This window comes from Melospiza georgiana, chromosome 11, assembly GCF_028018845.1.
Source record: "Melospiza georgiana isolate bMelGeo1 chromosome 11, bMelGeo1.pri, whole genome shotgun sequence".
Taxonomy (NCBI): domain Eukaryota; kingdom Metazoa; phylum Chordata; class Aves; order Passeriformes; family Passerellidae; genus Melospiza; species Melospiza georgiana.
The window spans coordinates 7,504,806-7,532,101 of record NC_080440.1 but is presented as its reverse complement, the minus strand read 5'-3'; the positions used below and the strand labels follow the sequence as shown (position 1 = coordinate 7,532,101).

Sequence of the window (27,296 nt, the reverse complement as noted above, 5' to 3'; positions counted from 1 at the left end):
CCACCTGCAGCCAGTGTAACTCAAAACAGGCAGAGCAATGGAGAAACCCCATCTTTGATTATTTAATTCCACATGGATCAGGGAGACTTGAGGAAGGCAGGGAGGGAAAGAAGGGTTTTGCATTTTTTGCTTTCCACCAAGGTAGCTGCTCTTTTGCTTTTTAGTTCATGTCAACTGTTAATTTGTTTAAAATATGGCTTGGTAAAACCAAGTATGAGTGGATCAAACTGAAATCAATATTTGTGTTAATTACAGCCTTTTGAAAATTGGAAATAATGGCCCAAATCGGTACAAACACACCAACTGTGAATCATAGGGAAAGGATGAGGGAAAAGGCAGTGTGGGCATTGAAAAGAACAGTCCAGATGAGCTCTGGAAATTTAACTGCTCGTGGAATAAATTTCAACACAAACGAGCAATGCACTCGCAGGCCCGCTGCAGATGGAAGCGACAGTCTTTTGTTTCATGTTTTGTTTTTTCTCCCCATGCCTGCTTGATGGGTGATTTGCTGTCTGGTGCTCACGCTGCAAACTCTCCCCAGAGCCGAGCCCGGGGAGGCACTGCTGTGCTCTGTGCATGAATGAGGCATTCTCAGTGGATGTGGGTCATGCTAGTAGATGTACACAGCAAGATTATTTGACTCTTAATTCATGCCACTTGATATAATGTGATAAAACATTTGACATGAGAGATAAGTTCCATTTTAATCTGGTAAGTTATGGGGAAAAGAGAGAGTGGGAATTGTAAAGGAAGAAGAGGTTTCTGAGGGACAGGTAATGTGCAGAAAGAGAAGTATCGAGTGAAGGAAGAGGTTGGCTGGGGAAAAAGCAGATTTCCCTGCACAGTGAGGAAGCAAAAGAGTGAGTAAAGAAAGCACAGAAGACTGTTAGAGCTCCAGAGCCAGGAGACTGAGACATGGCACTGCTGAGGGATGGAAGGAAGGAGAGTAGGGAAAGAAGCTGCATCAAACAGAAATTGAGATACGGACAAATATCCTAGAGAGACTGAAACAGTAATGCTGCAGTCTGGTCATCAACAGAAAACCTTTACTATAGAACAGCTACAAGGACAGAAAGGCTGTAACAAAACAAGAGCAACAGAAACAGAGATACTTTTGACATGCATCCAAACCTAAAAAACTCAGGCATCACAGGTCACTGTTCTCTTACAGTCCAACAAACTGATCTTGTCCAACTGAAAATTAGCTTTGAACATCTGGGTCAGTTCCTACCAGCCATCTTCATCAAGGAGACCATGTCTCAAATTTACCTTTGGTAGCAGACACCACAACATGGTCCTCCTTTATACCAAAGCCCATTCATAATCAGCTGTTTTGATTAGCTTTTAAAATTAAAGTTTAATATGTTAAATTTGCTGTCAGATTTGGAGTGCTTGTCAATGAAACAATGCAAAACATGCAGAAGAGTTGGTCCTTAGCAAACACATCTGCCAAAAACCTGGCTCAAATTTGAACAGTGAGAGCTATGACTGAGATGTTCTGATACAGAGAAATTTACACATATTAAAGAGCTCTCTTAGAAGATACTGGTTTTTAAAATCCACACAAAGACTAAGACACAGTAGACTAGAGTAGAGATTTAAAGCAGGCAGAGAGCAGATACGAGCCTTAGTCAGAAAGAAGGGAAAGATTTATTTTTAAAGCTGTAACCAATAAATTTTCTCAAAATGTGACTTATCCTCCTGTCTTATTTTGTCACATTTTGGGTCTCTCCTGCTTGGTGTCCAAGGAGGAGAGGGCATTTACTTACATCAAATAACCTTTCTATATACATCTCCTCATTGACCTTATCACGCAGGACATCCTGAGAGTGGCGGACAAATGTCACATAGGCATCAGCAACATCCATTCCTGGCTTCTGCATGGAGGAGAGAAGAAGAGAGAGAGAGAAAAACATGAATAGTGATGCAGGGGGCAGCTTCTCTGTGCAGCCTCATCACTGCTTTTCCTTCTCCTCCATCTCCTGCTGTCCTCCTGCAGTTCACCCTTTCCTTACCTGATGAACACTTACCTGATGCCACATTGCTACAGCTCTCTGAAGAATTTAACTGATTTTTAAAGAGTAACCTACAAGCATGCAAGATTTAGGGGATAACAGCATTGCTTTAAATCAAACAGGAACTGAAGCAGCTGGATGTAAAATACTTAAAAAAAAAATCTTGTTTGAGTTCATATTGCTTGATATATTGGATTCAAACTTACCTCAAATGAAACCCATTAAAATATGGTAACACGAGTCATTACAAGAGCTGCCACAAAACCTTAAATTTGTGTGGCACATTGTAAGTTTGTTAATAACTAGTGTCATTAGTTTCCATTACTGTGATTTACCTCAGATCACAGAGTATCATTTCTCTGCAAGATACGATTGTCAGCCGCTGTAAATTGAAGTTAGTTAACACATCCATGTAATTTCCAGGGTGAAAATGAGGACAGTTTGGAAAGCAGTAGGAAGGGAGTTTTTTAATACAAAGCAAACAATTATCAAGCAAAGGGCCAGTGCTTGGCCCTTGGGAAGGCAGTGACATTTCTTAACACCTACTGCAACAATGACAAGGTATTAATTTGAAAAACAATGAGGACAACACAAACGTGGCAGTAGTCAAGTGTTACACTTTCAAGCAATTTTCAGTCTGCTGATCGTGCCCCTTCCAAGGCAGGAGTAGATGGATTGGTTTGTACCAAGACAATTGCAACAGAATTACAGAATTAGATTTAACTAACATTTGCAGAATTAAATTTAAGTGGTGGGTTTCTGTTCAACATCAGGATTTCCCCTCTGTCCTCCAGTTGAACAGGTTTTTCTTTCTCCTTCCCCTGGAAAGGCAGTGGCTCACAGACCATGGGGTGGCCTCTGCACGGGTCTGGGGGCTGTGTGGGGCTGGTGGTTCAGTTCATTAAAAATGTTGAGGCTGTCAAGGAAGCCTCTGTAATATGGTTTCATTTCCAGGGGCAGGTGGGGAAACAACTGAAAACTAACCCAGGTGAAAGATTTCTGATCTGATTTACACAAAGAACTGGAGCATCCGTCTGGCTTTGATGAGAGGAGCAGACCCTGCTGCAGATCTCCCAAGGCTGTCCAAGGTACAAAGCCTTTGGAAAAGCTTGAAAGGGTTACACAGCATTTTACCAAGACCACTTCCCTGGAGATGCTTTACTTTCAGAACATAGAGGCCTCAGAGAAGGCCATGCTTTGCCCTAGAAGTTACTTAAAATAACTGTTCAGTGTTCAAATTTCTGATGGCTAAATATTTAAGATGCACTAAAACAACTAGGACATTTCATCTCAAGGGTCTCCACATTTTCAGGGCAAGAAATAAATTCTGAGTTCTTCTTCCCAAGGCTCTCAAAATCTTGCTTTTATTACTCCAAGAGAACAGGATGCCAAGATCTGCATTGGGGTATTTTAAACCAAGCAACACCTCTTAATGTTCAAGAGTTTGTCTTTTCCATGCTAGGCTCAAGATATGATAATTTTGTAGGCAACATTTAGGTTGGGCCAAAGGGCTGAAAAAACCCAAATGCAGATGATGTGGTCCAAGATGTCTGATAAATTTATCACATTGCCATATGAGAACATGCAGAACAATACACCTGCATTAAATATACACACATTATACACACATATCATCAGATTCAACTGAGTTACTCTTGGTTTCCACGGCCCTCTAACTGGGTGCAGGAACTGGTGTTGTATATTAAGATCTATTTTTCTGCATTTGCAGTTGCTCAGGATCTTTCTGCCTGTAAATGTTACAGTAACCCCTTATTCCAGCCAACATTCATATATTACACTTCAACTTAATTTAAATGTAAATTTCTGGCAAGTTAAGTGCTCTGTCTAAGAACATTAAGGGCTCTTTTCCTTATGAATCAAGGTCTAATTAGAGGAGACGATGTACAGTTTCCCTATACCAATTACAGAAAAATGGAAAAAATTATTTTCATTAACAATTTCCCAAACACATGTTGGTAGCTCATCACCATTTCCCCAAAGTAATAAAAAAGTCATTTTCCAAAAGAGTAAAATAAACCAACAATTAGAAGAACAAAAATAAAATAGATTAGCTAATGTGTTAGATGTGTGTTGGCTCAGTTCTAACATGTCTGGACTTTTTGTTTGGAAATTATACTGTATTTGTACAAGTCCAAATGAAGAATCAACAGAATGCACTGCTCCCATTTTTTTTTTCAAATGTGATTCAAGCCAATTGCATAAATATGGTACCTTTTTGACACCATCTGCAAATTGTTGCCTAAACAGCCTCTTGGGTCTCCATACGAGGGTAACTGCTCATTATTAACATAATGGAGATATCCTTTCCAGTTCAAATGTTAGAAGTATGAAGGCCCATGGCTCAATCTTGGCTGTTAATGCATAATGTGGGTTGCTACACATGCCATAAACCAAAGCGCGATGCAAATTACTATGACAGAAGTTGTTTAAATTGTGCTTACGGGTACATCCACGTATTTGGAAGCAGCCTTCACCTGTAAAAGGAACAAGAAGAGAGTTAACACCACCAGTACCTTTTCAGGTCTCTGTTTTTTTCTTCAAACTCTCTAAGACCATCTCCAGCCAAGACTTGGGACAACATAATGCTGAGTAGGTTGACAAGGGTGATGAAACTCACTTTCCTGTCTCAAACGGTGGTATTTTTGTTGTTGTTTTTTTTTGGAGAGGTAACTTTACTGCTGCTAAAGCTCTAATAGCAGCAGATGATAGTGTGGGAGTTGTGCTTCTACTTCAGCGAGCGGGGGAAGACGGGGTTCGTAAGAAGACATCGTTATTTTCTTCGGAGGCCTCGCTCTCCACCTGATGCCACGTGTCTCCCAAGGCTCTGCATGTCTCTCCTGCTGGGAGCTGTATCCCAGGAGCAACGCCAGCTTCCCTGGAGTGGGGCCATGATGGCATGGTGAGGCTGGCAGGGGCCTGCACCAACCCAGACACAAGAAAGGACCCTAATTTTGCTCCCTTCCCATTGTCCTGCCCACGGTGTGCTTCCCTCCTGGGACATTGTCAAGACCAGGCTGGATAAGACTTTGAGTAATATGGATAGTGGAAGGTGTCCTTGCCTGTGGCAGAAGGGTTGGAACAAGATGATTTTTAAGGTACCTTCCAACCCATCCTGTGATGGTTTGCTGGCCTGAAGGTTTTCTGAGAAGTTTTGCACATGAACGCCTGTGGCTGGGCTGGTTGGAAAGATGTGTTCATGTTTAAAATTCATCCTTGTTGCCTTCACCTGCAGCCTCTCCTGCACTCACTTGTTCGTCGCCCACATCAACGAGTTCAAACCAAAAATTATTATTTTCTCTCTTGTTGCTGGCCCTGATGCTGGCAAGAGCTTGCAGACCATGTTGGGGCAGTGTGCTCATGCCATGCTACGCAGAAGTGCTCTGAAGCTTTTCTGCTTCCCAGACTGAACAGCTACCTCATTTCCCCCTGATTTTCCTTCTTTCTGAGAAGACACTGTTGGAGAGAAGGTATCAGAGATGGACACTGCACTCTGTGGTGTCATCACAAGCTGGTGTGATCTGCAAGAGCCTGCACTGACTTTGTGATTTTCCATGCAGCAGGGTGCACGTTGCCTGGCGCGGGAGGCGGGGTGGCCCCTGACGTCAGGGCCAACTCTTCCAACTGAGCAGTGCCCAGCTGGCCACAGAGACCTTTTTCCCACTGTAGCATAAGGCACAGTGTCTAGAAAGAGGATGGCTGGGATTTTCCACAACGCTTCTGCTTTTAATTAGGGTAAGCGTTGCCGGCCATCTTTGTTTGGGTGTAAAAGCTCACCTGCTTTTAAATATTTCTAAAGCTACCATTAAAACAGCCTAAATATAACACGCACACAGTTGCATCTTGGGATGAATAAATTATGTGTCCCGAATGAGAGAATGAATGTATGTGTGAGACAGAATGTGAGAGTGGGTGGAAGCACTCATATGGTGTGTGTGGGGGGTGCATAATTAAGCACAATGAGGCGATACAAAAGACCAGACTGGTGGTAATTGCCGAGGTGAACGCGGCGAGCATTGGCAGCACCCAGGCTGCCGAGCCGGGGGGCAAGAACAGAGGGAAGGGCAGGAGGAGGGCACCGAGCGCCTGCTGCTGCAGTGTGACCCCAGCTCTGCCTGCCAGAGAGGCTGCAGGGGGACGGGGCACATCCCAGCACATGAGTGTACGAAGGAGACAGCAAAACCAGCACCAGTGCAAACACTTGTGTTGTCTCCAGGTATTCCTGTTTCCAGCCAGCTGGCTGGACACCTTGCCCTGTCTCTGCATTTATCCTCACAACTTTCTGGGGAGGTGGTGAAGTGCTATCCCTAGCTGCTGAGGAATGGGAGCGGAGGAGCCTCAGCCCCTGTGTGTGAAGGCAGCTGGAGCCCATCCAGTGGATGCAGCTCCAGGAGAGCAGGCAGCCATGGCACACCCACGCAGGCAGGGTGCCCATGCGAGCACCAAACAAGCAGTTTTTCTGAGCAGCAAAGCCCAACAACCAGGAGGAAAGCCTGGAAAACGATGTGGCTCAACAGCCTGCAGAACTCAAGCTGGGGTCCTTCCTCAGGGCTACACCTGTACCTTCAAATATCACATGGAGCACGAAGCCAGGCAGAAGCAAACCTGCCTGCTGAGTGTGGATTTAGCACTCTTGGGTCCAGCTTAGCGCCACTTTCAAACTACCTTCTCCAAAGCCAAGAGGCGACAAGAATAACTCAGCTTCCTGCAATCTCCTCCCTCCACCCACAAAAAAACTGAGCTGCTTCTCCTGCCCACTCTCCTTTAATCAGAATAATTACTTGTTTTTCTTTAAAGTCAGATTTGGCTACATTTAGTGAAATTTCCAAACTGCCGGATGTTGTGTGATTTTTGCTAGGCTGCCGTTTTTCACAAAGTATGTGACTTTGCCATGAAACATCTCAGTTTACCATACAAATTTTGCGCAGAACAAAAATAAGATCTTTTACTTCTGTCTCCCTTGGGTAGCATGGAATCTTTGGTTATAATTACCACAGGTGTAAAGCTCTGCCTACAGAGGCCATCCAGATTACAGGGAATTTTAGCAGCTGGCATTCCTGTGAGTCAGTGGATCTGCACATGCAGACACCCAGCTAGGGCCTGGGCTGCTGCCGCCAAGATGCACTCAAATGTAGCAACAAACAGAAAAAAAAAAAAAGTCTGGCCAAATTTAGAAGGGTGTTTTCCTCTCAAAGTGCTCTGCAAGGAGAAGTGGCTAGTGAGAATTTATTAGGACAACAGATGCATTAATTTTATCTTGAATTTCGAGGCAAGAATTGGAAATGAGGATATCCTACTAGGTGATAAAACTGTCTGTCACAAGACCCCCGAGTACATGTCACTTGCAGAGAGCCTGGAAAACACGCGATGAAAGAAGTTGGTGGAAGGGGGTGGGAGACTAATGCTTTCTGGAGCTCAGTGGCTTGGACCATCACACTTTGTTGTATTTGTTCAGACAGGGAAAACGTGGGAGGTGGTGCAAGCATGCTGTAACAAGAGAGAGAGATTCTGTATTTATCACTGCAAAGACTAAACACAGCAAGTCACATTACTACTGCAGGGAGAGGAGACTTGCTAAGCCCAGTGCCAAAGGGGTCAGGGCTGCTCCTCAGCCTCCTCTCCCAGTGGCTCCCAGCAAATATGGGGGCCAAAGCGAGAGACATCCCTTTGTCAGGAAGGAGCAATCCTGCTCTTCTGTCGTGTACCCGGCCCACTTGCTGTGGGCGACGGACCAACACTTTCCTGAGACATGCACACACCACGCACAGCAGCTATTTGGATACACATCCCTTCCTGACTGAAAACTCATGAAATCCAGGCTTTGGGACCATGTTTGAAGGCTGTGGCGCTGTTGGAGTGGGACAGCCTGTTTTGCTGTTGCTGGGGCAGTTAACTGTCAGTAATGTCTGAGGAACAGCAGAGAGGCTGCCCAAACCCTATGCACCCACGTGCTGGTCCTGACAGGTGCCCAGAGCCCAGGTGCAGCCAGGGCTTTGCTCAGCAATCAAAGGGAGCAGCACTCGGCAGTGTAAACAGTGGGATGTGGTGGGAGCAGTGCAGCACCAGCGAGGAACAGCTTGGATTCACGGGGAAGGAAGGGCTGCACACTACACTGTCTACACGGGCTGATGCCGGTGCTTCCGATGCCTGGAAAGCTGCCGCCTCCACATCCTCTGCTGCTGGCACACAGGCATTTCCTAACCCTCCACAGCACTGGAATGAGGGAAGGTATCCAGGTATCCATACCCTGCATCCCCTCAAGCACGGGTGAGCACAGCCCTGGGGCTGTAACCTCACAGGGTTTATCCAGGGAGAAGAGCTGCACTGTGGGGCAGTGAATGGAACACCCTCCCTTCCTCTCTTCTCTGAAGAACAAAGTGCCTCCAGCACACCTGAAAAGGCAGAATGCTTAGTTTGAACCCCACGGTGGTTCAGATAAGCTGCCAGACTGTGTATACAAAGCTGCCAAGAGCAGTTTCTTGCCTCTGCTGTTAAGCCTTCCTAAATCCATCTCCATTTCCAGATGGATCCTACAAACTGCCTCAAACTCAGCAAAAGGGCCCAAGAGTAGCAAACAGCAGACATTTGCAAGGAACTAAGACAACTCCAAAATGAGATTTTGGAAAGCCTTCCCAGTTTGCAGAGCAGTGCCTTCTGCCTCTTGCCCAGTCTCTGTGAACAAGTCAGTGCAGGAGAGGCTGCACAGGAAGGCAAAAGGACCGGGGTGTGAAATGTGAACACAACTTTCCAAGCAGCCCAGCCACAGGCATTCATGTGCACAAGTGTCTGTGAGCTGAGAGAAGTGAAGTCCTCCTTGCACAGAGACACTCCTGTAAACTTTCTGGCACATGCATTTTCAGAAGACCTTTGGAAATCAGCTGCCATGTGTTCATCCTAAGAAGCTGTCACAACACTTTTCTGGAATACAGCTCTGATTGTTAAACCATTGCTGGATACTGAGGCCAGTTTTGCACAGATATTGGTCTAGTCCTATACCTTGCTAGGAAATATGTGGTGAGCTGTGAATTGGTTCCTCAGTGTTATGGAGAAATGTGGCATTAGAGGCACCTTGTGCTTTGTGACCTCATAGCATTTCCCCTACCTTGTTCTTTTTTATAAACACATTTTGCTGTTTACTATTTAATGGTCACCGTTACAGCCAGAAGACTGAGAGGAACACACCTGCCATGTGAAGTGACAGTGAAGCTAATTGCATGTAAAGTGCAATGCTTTTTTTCATCTTTATATGCACCCTCTACAGAATAAACTTCACCAAGCTGAAGGATGGATGGAGATGGCTTTTCTCAGTGCATCCTGGATGTTTATGTACTGTATATCTGCATACAGGTTTTTTGTCTATTCATGTGGGAGTTACAGTGATCTAACATCACAAAATGGAAGAATTATTAGGTAGCTGATCTAGTCCTGGGAGAGCAACTCAGAAAAAAAAGAAAAAAGGAAAGAGAAAGGAAATATAGTCTGTACTTACAGTAAATGACAGGAATGAAGAAAACAAAGTCCCTTCATCATATCTAGACAGTTTGGCCAAGACTCCTTCCAAAATGGTGACAAACTACAAAGACAAAAGATACTGCAATTATTTTTAATAGTTGGACAAGGGTGTAAAAATCTGCATCACCTTCAAAGGAACCCGTGCACCTATCAGCATTGCCAAAGGAATGGACCACCTCTCCCTGAGCACAGTGGGCAGGGAGTGGGGAGAAAGGAGTGCTTCCTTCTGGGTGCTGTGATGCACCCCTTGCTGACTGGGAATCACCCCTGAGTGTCCTGGGTGGTGCAGGGACAGAAGGAGGGGGCAGTGTGTGGGGAATCCAGCAGAGCCTCTCTGGCTGGGGAAGGCTGTGGCTCCTGCTCCCAGGATGCAGTGGCAAGCACGCAGCTAGCGGGGTATTCTTGCAGAAGAATTGAACTGGCATATGTTGGCGGATTATGTTTAAAGGTCTCCACTGTATAATAGGGATGACTTGTTCTCAGAAAGTTTGAAACTAGAGGAAAACACACCCCACCATCTTTCTCCTTACATACCAATTCCCCTCCGTGTTAGCACAGCACACCAGACCTACACAACCACCCAAGGGGAATGCTGGCAGCTAAGCTACAGAAGCTGACTCCGATGAAAAACAATTTCCAAACAATTAAACCTGACATTTTGGAATGTATTTCCCACTACTGTCATCTCTAAATTAATTTCTTAGAAGAGCATATGGTGATCTTGCACAAGATGAGCTATTTTGTCCACACAACCTCGTGTGTAGGAGTGGTGACCACCTCTACATGCCACCCCAACGGCTCTGCAGCAGCATTTAGCAGTGCCACCCCCTGACTGCAGCCACCCCAGTGCTGTGGGGTGATGCTGACCATGGGCTGTTACCCCATTAACCTAACACCCATTCCTTAAAGCCACTTCTGGCCCACTATGGCAATCCTGCTAGCAGAGTACTACGTCTCATGCAGCTCCTTATCAACAGAGAGTCACCATGAAAGGACTGGGAGATGTATGATCCTGCCTGTGAGAAACAAGAAGCCAATTCAACATCCTAATGTGTCACATTTTAATGGAAACGCACATATTAATAACAGTGAATCACTTCACCTGAAGCCGAGGGTTACCTTTGCCACTAGGAGTGTTATCATTTCTTTGACGGTTTCCTCAATTAGTTCATCTATTTTTGAATGGTACTGGTGCTAAAGAAAAATAAAAGGAGAGGGGGAGGAAAATATTAGCATTGATTACAGCCAACAGCTCTACACTTGTCAGTCTCTTCTCTTGGTAAGCCACAATAAATAGTATTAAATCAAAGAATTATGCAGCTTATTATTACCCTGGGCCCCACTGCAGTGGCCAGTGACTACTTACACTTGTAGGAGAGGCCTTGAGTTCAGGAGAATCCTGCATCAGTTTTGAAGCATGGGCAAACCCTGCCCTGTTGTGAGTGCCCGCAGCTCTGGGAGCCATGTGTGCATGTCAGAGGGGAGCCTCCACCATCCCTGTGAGAACCAGCACCCCGTGCTCCTGCAGATTCTGAATCCCTTTGCTCCACTTCTGTGGGCATTGTCCTGTCCTGGCACACGGATTGCAGCAGACAGTGGGATACACCTGCTGCAGGAGGGGCAGGCAGCCCCTTCCAAGGGCACCACAAACCACCCAGCCCTCAGCATGGAAATGGGGGGGATGTGCTGCTCCAGGAGAGCTTGTAGTGGGCTCAACCACTGGGAATGGTGCAGCAACCTTCCCACCCAACCTTCCTTGTGTTACCCCGTGTTCAGCAGGCACATGGCTCAAGTTAAGCACTCATTCCAATGCTTTGCTGTTTTGTACTGTGAGATAGATCTAAAAACCACCCAACAAACCACGACGAGCCCTTCTGTCCCATGCAAAAGGCAGCAGGCAGTGCAGCCCTGAGCCCCGGGCAGTGGCAGATCCCGTGGCAGTGGCTCAGCACTGGCTGACCAGGGGCTGTGCCTGCAGCACCAGCGTTTCTGAGTCTTCAACCCAATTTCTGCACACGCCAAACCTTGCTTAGCTTGGGAGCTCTGATGCAATCAGCTGCAATATGGCTAGAATAGGTACTAAAATACAGTCTTCTACTAATTTAGAAAAGACCTGTTTCCAATACAAGATTTAATTAGTGAAAACATACAGTATATTCTTATTTTCAATGGACTGAGAAAATACTGATTATGACTGCTTTCCAACACAAAACATTTGATTTTTCAGTCAAACATTTCAAGCACTGGTGCTAGTCACTATATTCATTACCACTTGGCATTAATATTGTTTTAAAATGTTAACATCAAATCACATTGAAAGAGACAAATCTGCTTTAAATACTAATCAGACTTTGGGAAGGAAGACTGTGAGGGCTTTACAAATGCTAGCTGCTGGTCTCAGTGTCTGACTGGTACTCTGAACTGCTCTAAAGTTTGGGGATTTTTTTCTATGGCAGTAACATTAATATAGGAATTTGGGAAAAAGAAAATAAAAGTAGGACACACTTACCCACTCTTTTGCAAACTTTTCAGATGATTGGGGACAGAAATAAAGAGGAAAGTGCAAAAGACAGGAAAAAGAACATATGAAGATAAACAATAAATAAACCAAAATCTTTTAAAAAAAGAGACGTATGAGAACAGCAGCATCATGCACAGAAACAATAAGCAATGGAAAATGAAATGGGGTCAAAACCTCCTTTCGCTGAAATGCCAGAGATCGCTACCTGTAGGATTTGGTGGCAGTAAAACAGCGGGAAGGGACCAGATTGTAGCTGACACCTGGCACTCTCTTGCAGTTTTTGGCTCCAAAGAGGAAGGGAACCAGCTGTCCACAGGCAGGGTTCAGCCTTGGGGCAGCCACACAGCCCTCACTGGGGCAGCAGGGCCAGGGCAGGGGACATGGCACAGCACCAGCCCAAGGCCTGCCTGGGGGCACTCAGAGCCTCACCTGGGCACGAGGACAAACCGGCACCGCCACGCCACAGGCTGCGATCTGCTGGGCCCACGCGGGGAAACATACACGAACAAGCGGGTGAAACTTGCATTGGCAGCTCCCATTCCATGTCCTGCTTTGCAGGTCAAGACATACACAAGTCCCTCATGGGATCACAGTTATTATTAATCTTTAATGCAGAGCTAGGCCATATCAGCTCCCAGGATGGACCTGGCCTTTCCCAGCACAGCTGGAATGAAGCTGTGGGGCGACAGGGACCTGTAACAGCTTGGTACAGGTAGAAGCTGCTGATGTGCTTGGCAGACACAGCCAGGACTTCCTAAGGGAAATGGAGAAGGGGTTGTGCATATATTGGGGTGTCTCTCTCATTAAGTTTTCCTTCTGCAACTGCATTTTCTGTGTGTGTAAAACTTTGCAAACAAGTATTCAGCTAACTGCTTTCATCATGTAAGTCATGAGTTTGAATTCAATCATGACTAGCTATGTGCAAAGCAATTCACTGTGAAATGCACTGACTGATGCATGTTCAATAACAAGCTTGTTTCAAAAGCAAATAAGAGCCCCAATGGAATAAAACCACAGCTCTGAGAGCAGGACAGGAGCCTGTGCATGCACCGAGGTGGTGTAGCAGCACCCTGAGCGCTCATTCCCATCGCAACCGCAATCCCCAGGGCAGAGTGAGCCCCGGTGCCCTGGCAGCGACCATGCAGGACAGGGCCTGCCCCAGGCAGCCACAGCCATGTGCAGCCTGTGCCACCAGAGCCACAGCCCCAGCTCCACCTTGGGAAGGGGAGCCCTGGCCAGGACAGGTCAGAGACAGCGGCGGTTTGGAAAGCGAGCGCCTGGTGCTGCTACAGATGCCTGGCTCGCAAAACCAGCAATTCCAACAGCTCCTTCTACATTCCTCATGGAAACACTCAAGGTTAAAGATCACAGAGCTGGTTTGCTTTACCCAGCATAGCCCCCTCTCTCGATCAAGTTCATCATAGCTTTCTATTAGCTCAATTATTACAATCCATAATCAGTGCACTACAATGATTCAACTTGACTTTATGTGATGAGTATCTTGCCTTGTCATGTAACAGATTGTGTGTATGTTGTATTTCTCTAAGGACCATCTGACCTTAGATATTAAATAGAAACATACTAGACCAACTGAGAAACATTTAATACATACATTTATCCCCTTAGATGTATTAAAAATTCAGAGGAAAAATAAATATTTAAGATGGTAAAGTATGTTTACCAAATGTTTTAACAGCTGCCTTTAGAGACAAGGAAATGGAATGAAATGATGGGTGTTTGTTTCACAGGGTAATGCTCGCAAAACGCATTCAAGTATCTGCTAAAGTGAGTGTGGCTGAAGGTAGTGTGGAAGGGAAGGCCTTTGGGGTGGGAGGGAAGCCACAGAGCAAGGTCAGGTCTAGGCAAGGAAGGTGCCAAAAGAGTCTCTGCCCAGACTGAACTGTCAGAAAAATGTGTGGTTTGTTTCTAACAAAAATGTCATCTCTGGTTAGGTCTGGGCCAAAGGCCTTGCCTGAGCTCTGTGGTGGGCAGTGTGAGCCCTTTTTGCTGCCATTGAACTGTCTGCACAGGGACACGGGCTGGAGGAGCCATGTGCCAACTGGGGCACTGATGGATGGTCCCATCAGTGACTTTCTGTCCCTCCCTGTCTGTCCATTCCTCCCCTTGCTGACCTGTGCAGCTGCTACACACCAGAGATGGGGGGACAGAGGGACTCAGTGAGGCACAGACCCAGCTCCCATATTACTGAGAAGGACACAGGCTGGAATCCCAGGCTCCCATGCCTCTGGTGCATTTCCAACTGTCTCATCACTTCCAGTGAGACTGGAAGAGCCAGGGTGGCATTTTGTCCTCCTCTCCCAGGCTGTAATGACAGATCTACATGGGAACTTGAATCCCCCTCAGCCTGACCACCTTGGCACACAGGTTTAGACAGCTTCAAGAAGAGGAGATGGAGATAGTCGAAACAGAGAGTGGCACAAGTGAATGGAAGGGGAGGTAGTAACACTACTTAAAAGAAAAAAATAAAGAAAAAGGGAGGGTGTATAAAATACTGCAGCCCTAAATGGTAACCTATGCACCAATAATTTATGTCTGCTTTACAGGTTCCATTAGTTTAGCTATCTGTTAAAAACCTCATGTCCCAGCAACTGCTGCTTGCCACAGGGGTTCAGCTGTCTCGGAGCTGCTGCACCAAGCACCTGCTGGAGTAGCCCAGGCAGATTTGCAGCTGATCCTGCCTGCAGCCCAGGAGCAACCACACAGCCACCTCCTCCCCTGTCTCCTGCAGTCTGAGTCAGGCTGAACCTGCTGTGGGACTGATGCTCAGAATTTGGAGGAAACTGGCATTCAGGGAGCATCATCACAAGTCAGCATGGAAAGATACAGTGAGTGCCTGGTCACACAATACTCGGTCACAGAGCTGATGTGATCAGTCTTGGGCCATCTGAATACTTCACCTGACAGTTTAATGAATGCAATGAGCCTCCCCTGTCTTCATGATCTCCAAGATCTCCCTGTCCCCAGGGACTGTGCCAGTATAAGGGTTTGATCCTGTTTTGCAGTGGGGAACATCACAAACATGAACCTTTGCAGCTGACGGGGTAGATGCTGCAGCAGCTGCAGGCTGAGGGATTTGGGGAGACACATGGGTATGAATATGGAACAGAAAATGGTAGAGAAGTTCATGTCCAGACCTGGACAACAAAAGCCCACTCAAGATCTGCTCCAGCTGACCTGGAGGACAAGGGAAGACCTGATGATGGGCAGTATGAAATCTCTTACAAGGTGCATGTCACAAATAAAATGTCAGAACTGAAATATGTATAAGAAAAATAAAAAGAACAGCTGAATCTGATCCAAACACCACTGACATCAGAGCAGAGAGCCCTGCAACATCCAGTGGCCTTTGGAGCAAGTTCTTTCAGAGGAACAAATTGAAGTGAACAACGGAAAAAACACAGGAACAACTAGCAATGATTCACTGCAAAATCTGACCATGGAAAGCTGTAGTGAAAAGGCTTATCTAGGAAATGCTGACAAGCAGCGGACTAGGTGAGCCAAACAGTATTTGTGAATTTATTCTACACTGGTATATGAATATTCAATTTGGCTTGAAGTCACTGGAGCAAAATGAGCATTCTGATGCATTTAATTCATTCCAATTTGCCATGTCTTTCTAATTCATTGATCAATTCACAGAAACTTCAACCTGCAACTATGGCTTCAGAAGAAAATAAAAGTCAGCAATTAATTAAAACAGGTTTGTTATTTGGGAACTTGAGTCATTATGAACCTGGAAATCCAGAATGATCAAGTGAGCTGATTACAGCCAGTACTTGAGGAAGGCAAAGCAGCCGGAATTTCAATCTACTTTTTGAAGTTCTTATTTTTGTAGTTTTGTTTTTTTTTTTTTTTTTTCCTTACATGCATCACAGCAACAACTTGGCAGTTCTGTTTTCCTTATGTTTGTCTACAGAAAATAGCCATACACAGAAAGTGTGTTGCTGACACCTGGCTCCAAGGTGCAGTTAATGACTCAATTTGTATGGTCATCATGCAACAACCAAGCTCGAGAGATACCGTATGCATACCACAGTCCTTGCAAAAAGCCACTCCTAAGTGACAGGGATTCCGAATGTTTCTATTCATTAGATTTGAGAGCAACCCCCTGTACATTCATCTGCACACTCTCTATGGAAGGCTAAATCCACAAACGATACAACGTCTCTGAAACGAGCACAACAGGAGACAGGAAATTTCATGACATTGCCTTTAAAAGCTGTGAAAGGAAGAACCTGCATTTTTACCTCTTGGCCCATTTCCATACTGCAAAGCTTTGTAGACTGAGCTTTGGCATCCACCATGACATTAAACATGGTGCATATTGATTGAGGGACTCGGAAATCTGTTGATCGGCTGGTTTTCTGCAGTTTTACTTCAAATGCAATCCTTGTTCTGTGAAAGAAAGTAGGAGAAGATGTTTCAGTTGCTTCTAAAAATACTAAGACAATAATAATTTGAAACAATACTGAGAGGAGTTTGAGAGCCAGAAAGCTGAATGCTGCTGGGAGTGCCACAGTGCAATTGTTACAAATGTGTTTTTTCTAAAAATGATTTTCCTGTTTAAAAAGAAACCCCCTTTCCAGAATACACATTATTTATAAAGTGTTCAACAGTTTCAGGGAAACTGTGACTCTCTTATGCTTGATAAACAGTGTGATGATGTTACAAACAGCAGTGTCAATGCACACCTTTAATTTGGTTGCATTAGCTGATTGATAACCACACCCTGCTGCACTAAAGGAAGCTCCTATTGCTCCCTGACAGCAACCACAAATAACAGAAACTCCTTCATTGCTTGACTGAAAGGACACTGCCAGATCATTGCATTTATAGTGATATGATAGTATTTGCTCACTGGAAGCTCTTAATTGTCTTGTGAGCTCACAGAAGTGGTTTCCCTGCACCACACACATTCACCAGATTGTATCTGCAAAGCATGCAGAGGCACAGGCATGTGCATGTGAACACACCTGCATCACACACCTCCCTGTTCTCCTGAGGTCTCACTGAGATCACATCTGACATCCCTGCAGTAACAAACCATAATACACCAAAACCTTTGTTAGGCCAAAACCTACAAAATCTGATCCTGTGTCATATTTTAAATACCAAGGCATTTGTGAGTCTAACAAGGGAATACTTTCCAGTGTGGTGGGCATTGCCTTGCCTTTTTTCAGAGCCCCTCTTCATATTCCAGAGGTACTTCACTAATCTAACCTAACACAGAACAATTATCACATCACACAGAATCTGCCAATAAATTAACATAGGAGCTTCAATTTAGAAATAACAAATAATATCAGCTGCAGCTCAGGAATAATTCTGAACTTCAATGATCCCCCAAGGGTTATGCAAATGAAAACTCATTTACGAATGTGAAGCTCCCTTTCTGGGGATCAGATCTGAGCTGGTATGTAGGTCCTTCTGCCTGGATTTATTAGTGAGCAGGCCTTCCTTGCAAGGGCTGCTTTCCTGACAGCCCTGAAATACAACCCAGTGTGGAAGGCAGGGTGGCTCCTCCATGGATTCAACAGTTCAGAGACAGACGCGAAGAAAAATGTTGTGTCAAACTGAAATTGCTAAAGAAACCTTAGCCAGGCCCTGTTTGCAGGTGATATAAATAGGGAAGGCAGCATATTGGTTTACATCAGCAATGGCATTTGAACTGATTTAATTACCAGTGCCAGATTTAGCCTGGACTCGGGGACTAGAATGTTGATAATTACTGAAAGGACCCAAGGAGACTGGGATTTTCCATCTCCTCATGGAAAGGAGCATGTTCCTACTTACTTATGCTCATAACCATTATATATAGTTGTACCAATACAAGCTGGGCCAGGTTTTTACAGAGGGGCAACACATTTGTAGAAAGGTTGAGGCAAATCAGGGAAAAAAACCACCTGGCTTCCAGGCACACAAGCTCTTCTCTAGATGTACCTGGAAATTTGCTTATTTTTCCCAGTTGTCTCAGCTCAGCTAACTTGTTCTGGTTTTTACAGATCATTGCAGCTATAACTGTGCTGTAGGGACAGCAAAGGGACCTTAATTCCAAGTGAAGAAAAGAAAAAAGAGAAAATAAGTTTTGCTGGTGGTGCTAGAGCAGAGAAGAGAGCAGAGCTCCATCACTGGGTTTTCTCCTAAAACACAGTCTGACAACTGAAAGACAACTAAAGCTCAGTGTTTGTGCCAGACACAGGACCAAAGATGGGCTGCTGTAATAAATTGCTCTATGTCAAAGATATTAAATGTAACACATCTCATTGCACTTAAAATGCACTAGGGTTTATTCCAGAATGGTGAGAGAACAAGCCTCGAGCTATCTGCCTTCCTTGCCTGCATCTCAGGGATTGAATGTACCTTCCCCTGTGCTGATACTGCACATCCAGGCTAGAGAGGATTGTACTGAAAATAAATGCTACACTCTTGCAGACTTGCAGAGTGGCCAGGAAAGTGTGGTACAGGACAGCCACATCACTCACTGCAGTTAATATTAGCATGTACTGGCTATATTTGGCATCCATTTTTCCTCTGGTTAATCTCTTTGTCTACGAATTTTTGCACAAAGAAATACCAAGTTCATTTTTTCTTCTTGCCTCGTTATCTCTGATGCAAATGGACATAAATTGCAGTGGAAAAGTTGGAAATTTAACTTCAATATTTTGCTTTCAAAATGACAGCTGCCAGTATGTCTAAAAGTTGCTTAAAGATATCTCTGTTTTGGAAGATCTGCAGGTAACTAAGCTATAATGTGGCTGATGATACAACAGCTTTTCCCAATCAACGGCAGACGTGAAACCTGTGTGCCAAGCAACACACTATCCCACTTTTTAAATAATTTTTTCTTGGTTTTTTTCATGTATCTGTGCTTTTTAGGTGGGTGCTGGGATTTTTCTTATGGCTATACCTTCAGCAGTCAGCATCATCACACCAAACTGCATTTACAAAGATCTGACCTCACGTGTGGCGCTGAAAATAAGTAATTACCTACAAAGCCCAGAAGAATGGGTGATTTATTGCCTTACTGTGAATAAGCACTCAGTCTCAACAGATAAGTGCCTGCTTGGGAGAGTCCACAGCTCACAGCAATGGGGTGAATTCCAGTTTTAAGGTGGAATAGCTTTGCATCCTGTGAGCTCTTGCGAGAACCATGCCAGGCTCCCTCATGGGCACCCACCTTTTCACACAGGACTCGATCATGTCACTCGCCATCAGCTTCAAGCGCTGCTCCAGGTGTTTCCCAAACTCCTCCTCAGGCCAGTGCAAATCCCGAATGAAGGTCTGTAGGGCATCAAGTTTCCAGAACATATCTTCTGAGGTGCCTGATCCATTGCTGGCAGGGCAAAATGAGAACAAAAGTCAGAAGTGGCATCGGGGTCTGGGCAACCTGATGTGGAGACCATTCCTGCAACAAGTGTAAGGCAGACAGCAGTTTCATACACAGGACAACGCTGGCCATCTCCACCATCAGGATTTTGAGTTTTACCATACAGTTGCCTAATCTACCTTGCTGTCATCACCCACAAAACTCTCCAGACCAGATGAGTAAGACAACATCATGAGTTACACACATTAACGGGAAGAACGTGTGTATGGTAAAAATCAGCCTTAGTTAATAACCACATTAAAGTATGTGATTATTAAGAATTAAGGCCAGAAATTGTGGGAGAAAATCCTTGATCAATAATAACTGCCATACTAGGCTGTATGCAGTTATTAAGATTTAGGGTTTCATGCAATTCTCCCCCCTCCAAATTATATCTTGAGTTTGCCTTGTCCCCCCAGTGTGGCCCCGTTTCCAGGTAAGGGACAGTGCTAACAAGTGGTGAGCGAGGACACACTTTATCTCTTGAACAGCTGAAAAAAAATTGGGGTAAGTCAATTGAGCTAAGGGTACATCTCATATCCAGGAGTTTCGGCAGGATTTACTGCTGCACCTTTTTCTTTGCAAAGGCAATTACAGGACAACAAATTTACATTTTAAAAAATTTATTTTGCAACAACTTTGGTCTGCCACAAAATTCTCAATTTCTTTCCCAAGCATATATTCTTGTACCCACACCCCTGCCCAGATGGAAGTCTTTAGTCCTGCAGTGTGTAGCTACACCAGCTCTTTTCACAGTATAATTATATCTCAAACCTCCACTTACAGAATAAAAATACAGGACTGGATTGCACTCTGTTTGTGCACAGAAATTTATGCATCCATAACCCTCTTCTCTCCCTCTCTTCTTCTCCCTCACTTTTTTTTTTTTTTTCCAGAACAATTACCAAGGGAGCTTCAAGAGTTTCAACCCCCTCCTCGCATACCACTAATGCTAACACAGTAATTTATAAGATATTTAACACACCATGCATTACCACTTGTGCTGACATCATCTATAGAAACAGATGAGGGAGGGTGTTTCTATTGTGACAGATGCCAGCTGCATTGAGTTAATGCTAGAGGAGCTGGGAACTAATGCAAACAGGGCTACTCCCAGGTGAGAGCTGCAGTCCCAACATGCCAGAGGGGTCCTGAGGGAGCCTGGGCTAGCAGAGTCAACAAGATAAAGAATGAATAGTCTTGGTTGTAGGAGAAACGTATCTGACACTAAGCAACAGGTAACATGTCCTTGATGGAGAGGAAGGGTGAGTAAAAGGGAACCAGGGAGATGAAAAGATAAAGAATCAGGCATTTGCTTTTGCCAGGGGACCAATTTGGACAACAGGCTCACATGTTCATCTACCAAGAGCTTTTAGTTCAAACCTGTGCTTGGGTGTAAGCAAGCTTTAACAGTCTAAACCCAGTTTTGGAACTGCATGGATTTACATTTGAAGTGATTTAATGTGTACAAATACAATAATTGGTATTTACTACAGCAATATTATGACATCCATTTGGTTTCAAAATTCTTGAAGAATTATTCTCAGTCTTTTTCTCACTTTTGATTAGGGCTCCATCCAAGTAAACAATATAGTATATTCATTTCCAAAATGCACTGTTTGGATTTTGCTTGTGAGCACCACAATTACTCTAATCACGCCGGCAGCTTGCAATATACCATTGATGCTCAAGCATTTTCAGAGGGATGATCCAATTTTCTGTCATTACATGATTCTTATCTTTTCAAGGGCAATACCACAAAGCATGCACAGAGCAAGATTAAAACTTTCAAGTACTCTTTACAGACAACTGCCTAAGCTAGCCTTTAAAATAACTATCTTAGCATGAATATGAGTTGTATGGCTTTGAAACATTAAACAACCATGCTAATATTTTAAAAGGTTTTAAATCTATTTAAAAAGATCTCACATCAGTGTTTGCTTTGCTTTCATTCATTACCAGTGCTCTGCAATCCTGCCTGTGCCAGACTAATGGCAGAGGCATTCTGGTGGACTCCAGGTGTAGATGTAATTGAGGATGTTTCAGTACAAGGGAACAGGAGATTCTGGGGTGAGTTCTTCAGTTTTATCTATTAAGTGAGAGGACAGAGGAAAAGCACCACAGTGCTGTCTGTTGTCTATGCCAACCCTAAATAACACTCTAGGACTTTAGAAGGAGAATGGACAAATAGCAGTTCCCATGACAGGACATCTTGAGATGATGAGATTTGGGTTGAGCCCACTGGGTACCACCCTCCACACTCCTCAGTGAGAAATCTCCTATAAGAGAACTTGCCTAATCTGTGCTGAGGATTTGTGGCATGTTCCCCCTGAGCTTCACACATGCACCTTGGGACACTCAGGCAGGAAGCACAGAGCTCAAGGCTCCTACAGAGTAACTGCTTTGACACTATTTTCCAAGCCACAATCTAAAAATCACATTGAAAATCTCTTTCTTTAGTTGGTCATGGCATTATTTGGGCAGTAATGAAGGCTATGGAGCTTTAATTGCTCTCTAGATCATCCTTCAATGTGAATGAAAACTGTTACAGGGTGCTCCTCTTTCTTAAACTGCTTCACCAAAGTCAAGACAAAAATTATCTGGGAATTGCAGAGCTCGCATGAAATAAAATTCATTTTTAGATCTACATCTGGTCCACAGAAATTGGTTGACTGGCATTGAAATTGATTAATCTTCTCTTTTGGACAAAACTCTTTGCTGAGACACATAATGTCACATTGTGAGTTCTGTGGTTTGTATGTTATTCAGACCATACCCCATTGTTGACAGCTATTTTGTAAAGCAAGATACTTGCTCAAACTCTCAGTGGGAGTTGAGACAAATTTTCAAGGTTTATACAAAAAAACCCTCAAAATACACATGCCAGAAATTCACTAGTGTCTCATTCAGAAAACATTTAATTAACTGTATCACTCTTTAAAGTTTTATGTAATGCACAGAAACAAACAATACATATCCATGCCAAGATTACTTTAAATTTAAATGAGATCTAATTTGAACTGAATACACACTCAGAATCATAAATAGCAGCCATCCATGACGGTGCAGAAAAGCTAGGCATTTGTGGGATGCCTAGTGGGATGTTAACTGGTAGATTTGGTACTTTAGGGAGATTCACATTTGGTAGATTCACATTGGGCAGATTACTTGTTAAACTCCTGTGGAAGAAACAGACAGAAAGAAAAAATACCATAACAGTGACAATGCCGATGTAGCAGAAGCACATGACACTCAGAAACAAATCTGCAAAGTTCACAGCATGAGGACAGTTAAAAAACTAAAGCAAAACATTTCAGAAAGAAGCATGAGTATGAAAGTTTATGTATTGAGTTTTCAGTCTGCTATAAAATTCAAATTCCTTAAAAAAACAAGCAAACCAGAATGAAAAGAAGAATCGCAAAGGGAAAAATTGACAGAGAATTTAAACACCTGTGAAAATAACTGCACCTTCAAGTCCTGATACCATTTCAAAGTGCAGAGAGCAGCTTTTCTTCCAAAAAATCTCTCTTTTAAGGAAGAGTCTCAGTTCTTACACACACAGGCTCAATGGAAATGCTAAACTATGAGATCTGCTAAGGGACTGGAATTTGAAATAATAAAGGGAGAGTCTGAAATTCCAGCCATAAGAGTTTTTCTTGCCACCAAGCTCAATGGAGTTGAAATTTTGCTGCAAAACCTCTCTGTCTTAGACCCTCCACAAATAAAGATGGGCTAGTCTGGAGTGATGAGACAGTGAACTACAAAGTTCTTCCTCTGTGAAGACTGTGCCCTGATCCTCCCTTGCATTCCTGGGTGCAAAACAAAGGATTGCCCAGCCCCACTATTTGAATGCTGTGCATAAACTGCACTTTGTAAATGAATCCAGGACTAGTATGTGACTGTTTCATGGCTGAAAGGGGGCCATGAGGTGATTAAGATCTCAAAGGTTAATATGAAGCATGTGTACTTGGGCATCATGACTTCAATCAGTATTTTCAGATGTGCAACTGTTATGCAAATAGAGATCTTTAAAAAGTGGACAGCTGTGTTGATTTAATGCAACATTCTCTCCTGGAACAAGGTGCATGTAACAGCACTGCATGCCCAAAGCTTGGAATGCACCCTGACATGTTTCATTGTACTAAATCTCTAGATATTGTAACTGGTCTAATTCTGTTTAAATTAATATCTCATCACATTATATTCTACATGCAAAATGAAAACATCAGGAGATCTGGGAATCAGCAAAACACAGAGCTCAATTACCCAACTCACATATTACCTGACTCTCTGAAGAGAGAAAAATGCCTCATTTCTGCCCTCTCCCAGGAACACTGTCTGATCCCCTGGTACACAACCCACAGGTGGTTTTACAGTCCCATGTGAGGAACAAAACCAGATGCGTTTTCACCAGATTGCTACTTGGACTCAGTGAAAATGGAATTAGAAATTCAGGATTTCAGCTTCACCCTGCACTGCTGAAGCTGCTGAAAGCTTTCCTATTGATGCACACAGGCACTGCTTCAGCATCCAAACTTGCCTGCTCTGAGACTGCACCAGGATATGGCACCTTTGGAGGTCTCTCCCATTTCCCTGGATTAAATGAGTTACTTTACAGACATCATTATCTGGCTTCCTGTGAAACTATCAAATTATACACTATGTCTTTCAAGGCATATTAAAATCCTAGTAACTTCTCTGAGACATATTTAGCACTTCATTTCTTACTGCAAGTTTTATATATCAACCCCAAAGCAGTGGAATTGAGCTGCCTGAATAAATGTTTCCTAACGCATCAGATGATGTGAACCACATCTCTGCAAGAGCTCAGCTTGTCATTGCTGGTGAATGTTAGGGAACAGACTTCATTCTTTGTGAATAAAATCCCTTGTTGGGAAGGAAAATCACAAATCAAAGTTTTTTCCAGTGAAAAAAGCCTCATCGCTATGCTCTGATTTCTAATTATTTCTATGATTCTTAGCAGATTTAACTTCCTGCTATCTGTGTGTTCTCTTTTTCAAGGCAAAGAGGAGAATTCACTACTGTCACAAAGCTGTCCATTGTTTTCATTCATACTGTATCTGCTGCTAAGATGATATGACTATTGAATGAGACATAGACTACATAGTGATTGAGAGAGTGTTAAATCTTCAGAAATGGCAGTGCATGTGGTTAGATACTGATATGGAATAAATAAAGAAATAGCAAGAGGTGGACAACATATAAATGTATAAGGAAAAGCAACTTAAATAACTTAGCCAGATGGTAAATACATAAATCAGAGGACCTTTGGTTTTAATATTAAAATTCAAGAAGTGACAGTGTTATATTAATAAAAACACTGTATTAATAAAATATGACTTCTAGAGTAAACAGTATACTATATTCACACGGAAACATATTTCTTTTATACAACACATTATTTTGCTGATGCAAGAATATGTTGCAAGAATAAGTTAGTACTTTTAAAACAAAACAAAACAGCAAAATAATGGAGTATATTATGTTAACATACAGTAACTAATGTAAAAAAAATATTCTCCTGAATTGACATGCACAGTTTTTCAGGTTCAACTGATCTAATTATCTGACTAACAGTTGCAGTGAGACCTCTAAAAAATTATTAATATTACCAACAAATGTTCCATGAAGCCTGCAATTGTTCAGACCATAAAAATACAGGTCCAAGATGAGAAACGGTTTCTAGAAGCCAGCCATGCCTATTTAATATAGATGGCTAAATATAACCTCAGCCATCAGGCAGGGAATGTGGGCATTTGCATCAACAAGATGAGGGCTGTCTGATTTAAGACGACTCAGCTTCAGGACTGGCTCCTGATACGTTTGATGAGAGACACAAGCTCTGGAGCTGCACTGCTTGTTTTCCTGGTGTCTTCTGTTTCTACCCTGTTTGTGTGTGTGAGCTGTGGAAATGCCCTCACCTGGACTGTCTGCTGGGAAGCTCTCAGTGCAAGCAGACTGGCAGTGCACCCCTGCACACCCTCCCAAAGCTCACACTGTACTGCAGCACTGGATGGAACACGTCCAGTTGCACTGCAGCTGCTCCTGTAGAGCTGCCCTAGCAGTCAAAGGAGGGCAGAAAAATCACAGTATTTTTACTGAGCTGTCTCCTGGGTTCAGAATAGAGAATAGAGACCCTTGGCCACACCTAAATGCTCAGTTCCTACAGGATGCCTGAAATGATTTAGTGATGGAGGACGCAAATGCCTGTGTCTTCCATCACTATAAACACTTGAAACCTCACCGTCGAGGCTGAGCAAATGCTCAAGAGCAAATCTTTTCACAAAAGCCTTGATGTGAAGCAAAGAGCTTGATAGTGAAGTAGGCAGTCAAATCTGTGCTCTTCCTGACTGACACCCAGAATAGTAACAAAAATACTCACTTTCACTACAGCGGTGCTTCTTTTAAGGGGAAACACTTTTCACTATCATTCTGTAGTTGTACAACCTTATAAAATGATTAGTATAATCATATTGTTCAAGTTCTGACATTTATATTAATGATACATTTATAAATAGTCTGCAAAGGGTTAGTGAGCAATTAATAGATGCTAAAGCCAGGACTACAGAGCGGTAGAGAGAGCCCTGGGTCAATGAGTAATGTCCTAGTCAAGCCATTGAAATTGGTTGTCATTGCATGAGCTTTAGCATTTGCTCAAAAAGATCTTTCAACACAGACACACACACAGAGACACACACACATACGTGTCAGCTGGCTGCGAGATAAATCAGCACTCTTTGAGAAGCTAGCATGAAAAAAACCCCATTGCAAACCCTACTTTTCCAAGACCTCTCAACTCACCAGAGAACAGACCTACTCTGCATCCTGCATACTTGGATGACTGTGCGAAGGACAAGTGTTCCACATTTCTCTGCGTGGATTCACACAAGCGCACCAGCTGCTCTAGCTATAGGGCACGGACCCCCTGCAAATTCAGCAGCTCTGCAGAGGCAGATTACAGAGCCCTCATGAGCACACAACGTCCATGCTTTCCCCCCACCATTTTTTTTCAATACTTAACAGTATCTCTCTCTCACTGTGATTTCTATACCTAACTCCTCAGAGCATAAGGTGCAGAGTATTCAGCAATGAAAATAGAAGAAATACATGCTTGCAAACTGCCATCTGGTCAGGTTATGGAGGGCTACATATTTCAGCCTTGACTGCAAACACAAGTACAGAGAAACCCTTTCAAAAGATTCTGTGTTGTGGAATAATTTCTTGGTTAAGAGAAGATAATGAGATTTCCTTCTCATAATGCACTGCAGAGATCCAGGACAACAAGAAGCCTGGTGGAACGGCCAGCTTTGATGATCGGTCTTTGCTGGCCAACTTGAAGGTCTATCTCCAAAGTAGAGGAAAGCTGTGGAAGAACATTCTGCAGTGTTCCTGATTTCCAAAAATGCTCTGCTGCAGAGGTGTCAATAGAAGGTCACAATTTGGTTGGGAACTGGCTGCTCCGAACCAAGGCCACAAATTCAACTGTGCTACAGTATGGATATGTGGGGTGAGAAGAGAGTAGATACAGGAGGGCAAGTCAAACAGAGTAAGTCTCTAACCTGAATTTTTCTGCAAGTTCCCTGTCGATCAGACAAAGAGGAGCAGGTGGTCTGCCCAGGAGGCAAAGATGAAGATGCCTTAACATTTAGTTCTGAACAGCACATGAAAAATGTCATAAGATCCTAGGAATGACACTCCTTTTTTCCTTTGCACTGTATGTGCCACCCTCTGGCACTCACTGGTGCCTCCCTTCACCGGGCCACATCACGTTGAGCCAGCTTTGCAACTCACACTTTTGTGTGCGAGACATAAGAACAAAATA

General features: G+C 43.7%; 1 protein-coding gene across 12 annotated transcripts in view; it reads right to left on the bottom strand.

Moving 5' to 3' along the window:
- The window catches only part of CADPS (calcium dependent secretion activator), a 203,218-nt gene that overhangs the window by 19,890 nt on the left and 156,032 nt on the right, over positions 1 to 27,296 (bottom strand). For 4 of the 12 annotated variants that reach the window (XM_058031860.1, XM_058031861.1, XM_058031863.1 and 1 more), the window contains 8 exons: positions 22,486 to 22,632; positions 19,265 to 19,420; positions 16,335 to 16,482; positions 12,055 to 12,069; positions 10,665 to 10,739; positions 9,523 to 9,606; positions 4,478 to 4,510; positions 1,770 to 1,877 (listed from right to left, as the gene is read on the bottom strand). In XM_058031860.1, the coding sequence (XP_057887843.1) occupies positions 1,770 to 1,877; positions 4,478 to 4,510; positions 9,523 to 9,606; positions 10,665 to 10,739; positions 12,055 to 12,069; positions 16,335 to 16,482; positions 19,265 to 19,420; positions 22,486 to 22,632 (766 nt within the window). The remainder of the gene's footprint in view (positions 1 to 1,769; positions 1,878 to 4,477; positions 4,511 to 9,522; positions 9,607 to 10,664; positions 10,740 to 12,054; positions 12,070 to 16,334; positions 16,483 to 19,264; positions 19,421 to 22,485; positions 22,633 to 27,296) is intronic. The other 8 variants (XM_058031862.1, XM_058031864.1, XM_058031866.1 and 5 more) reach the window with 3 other exon arrangements.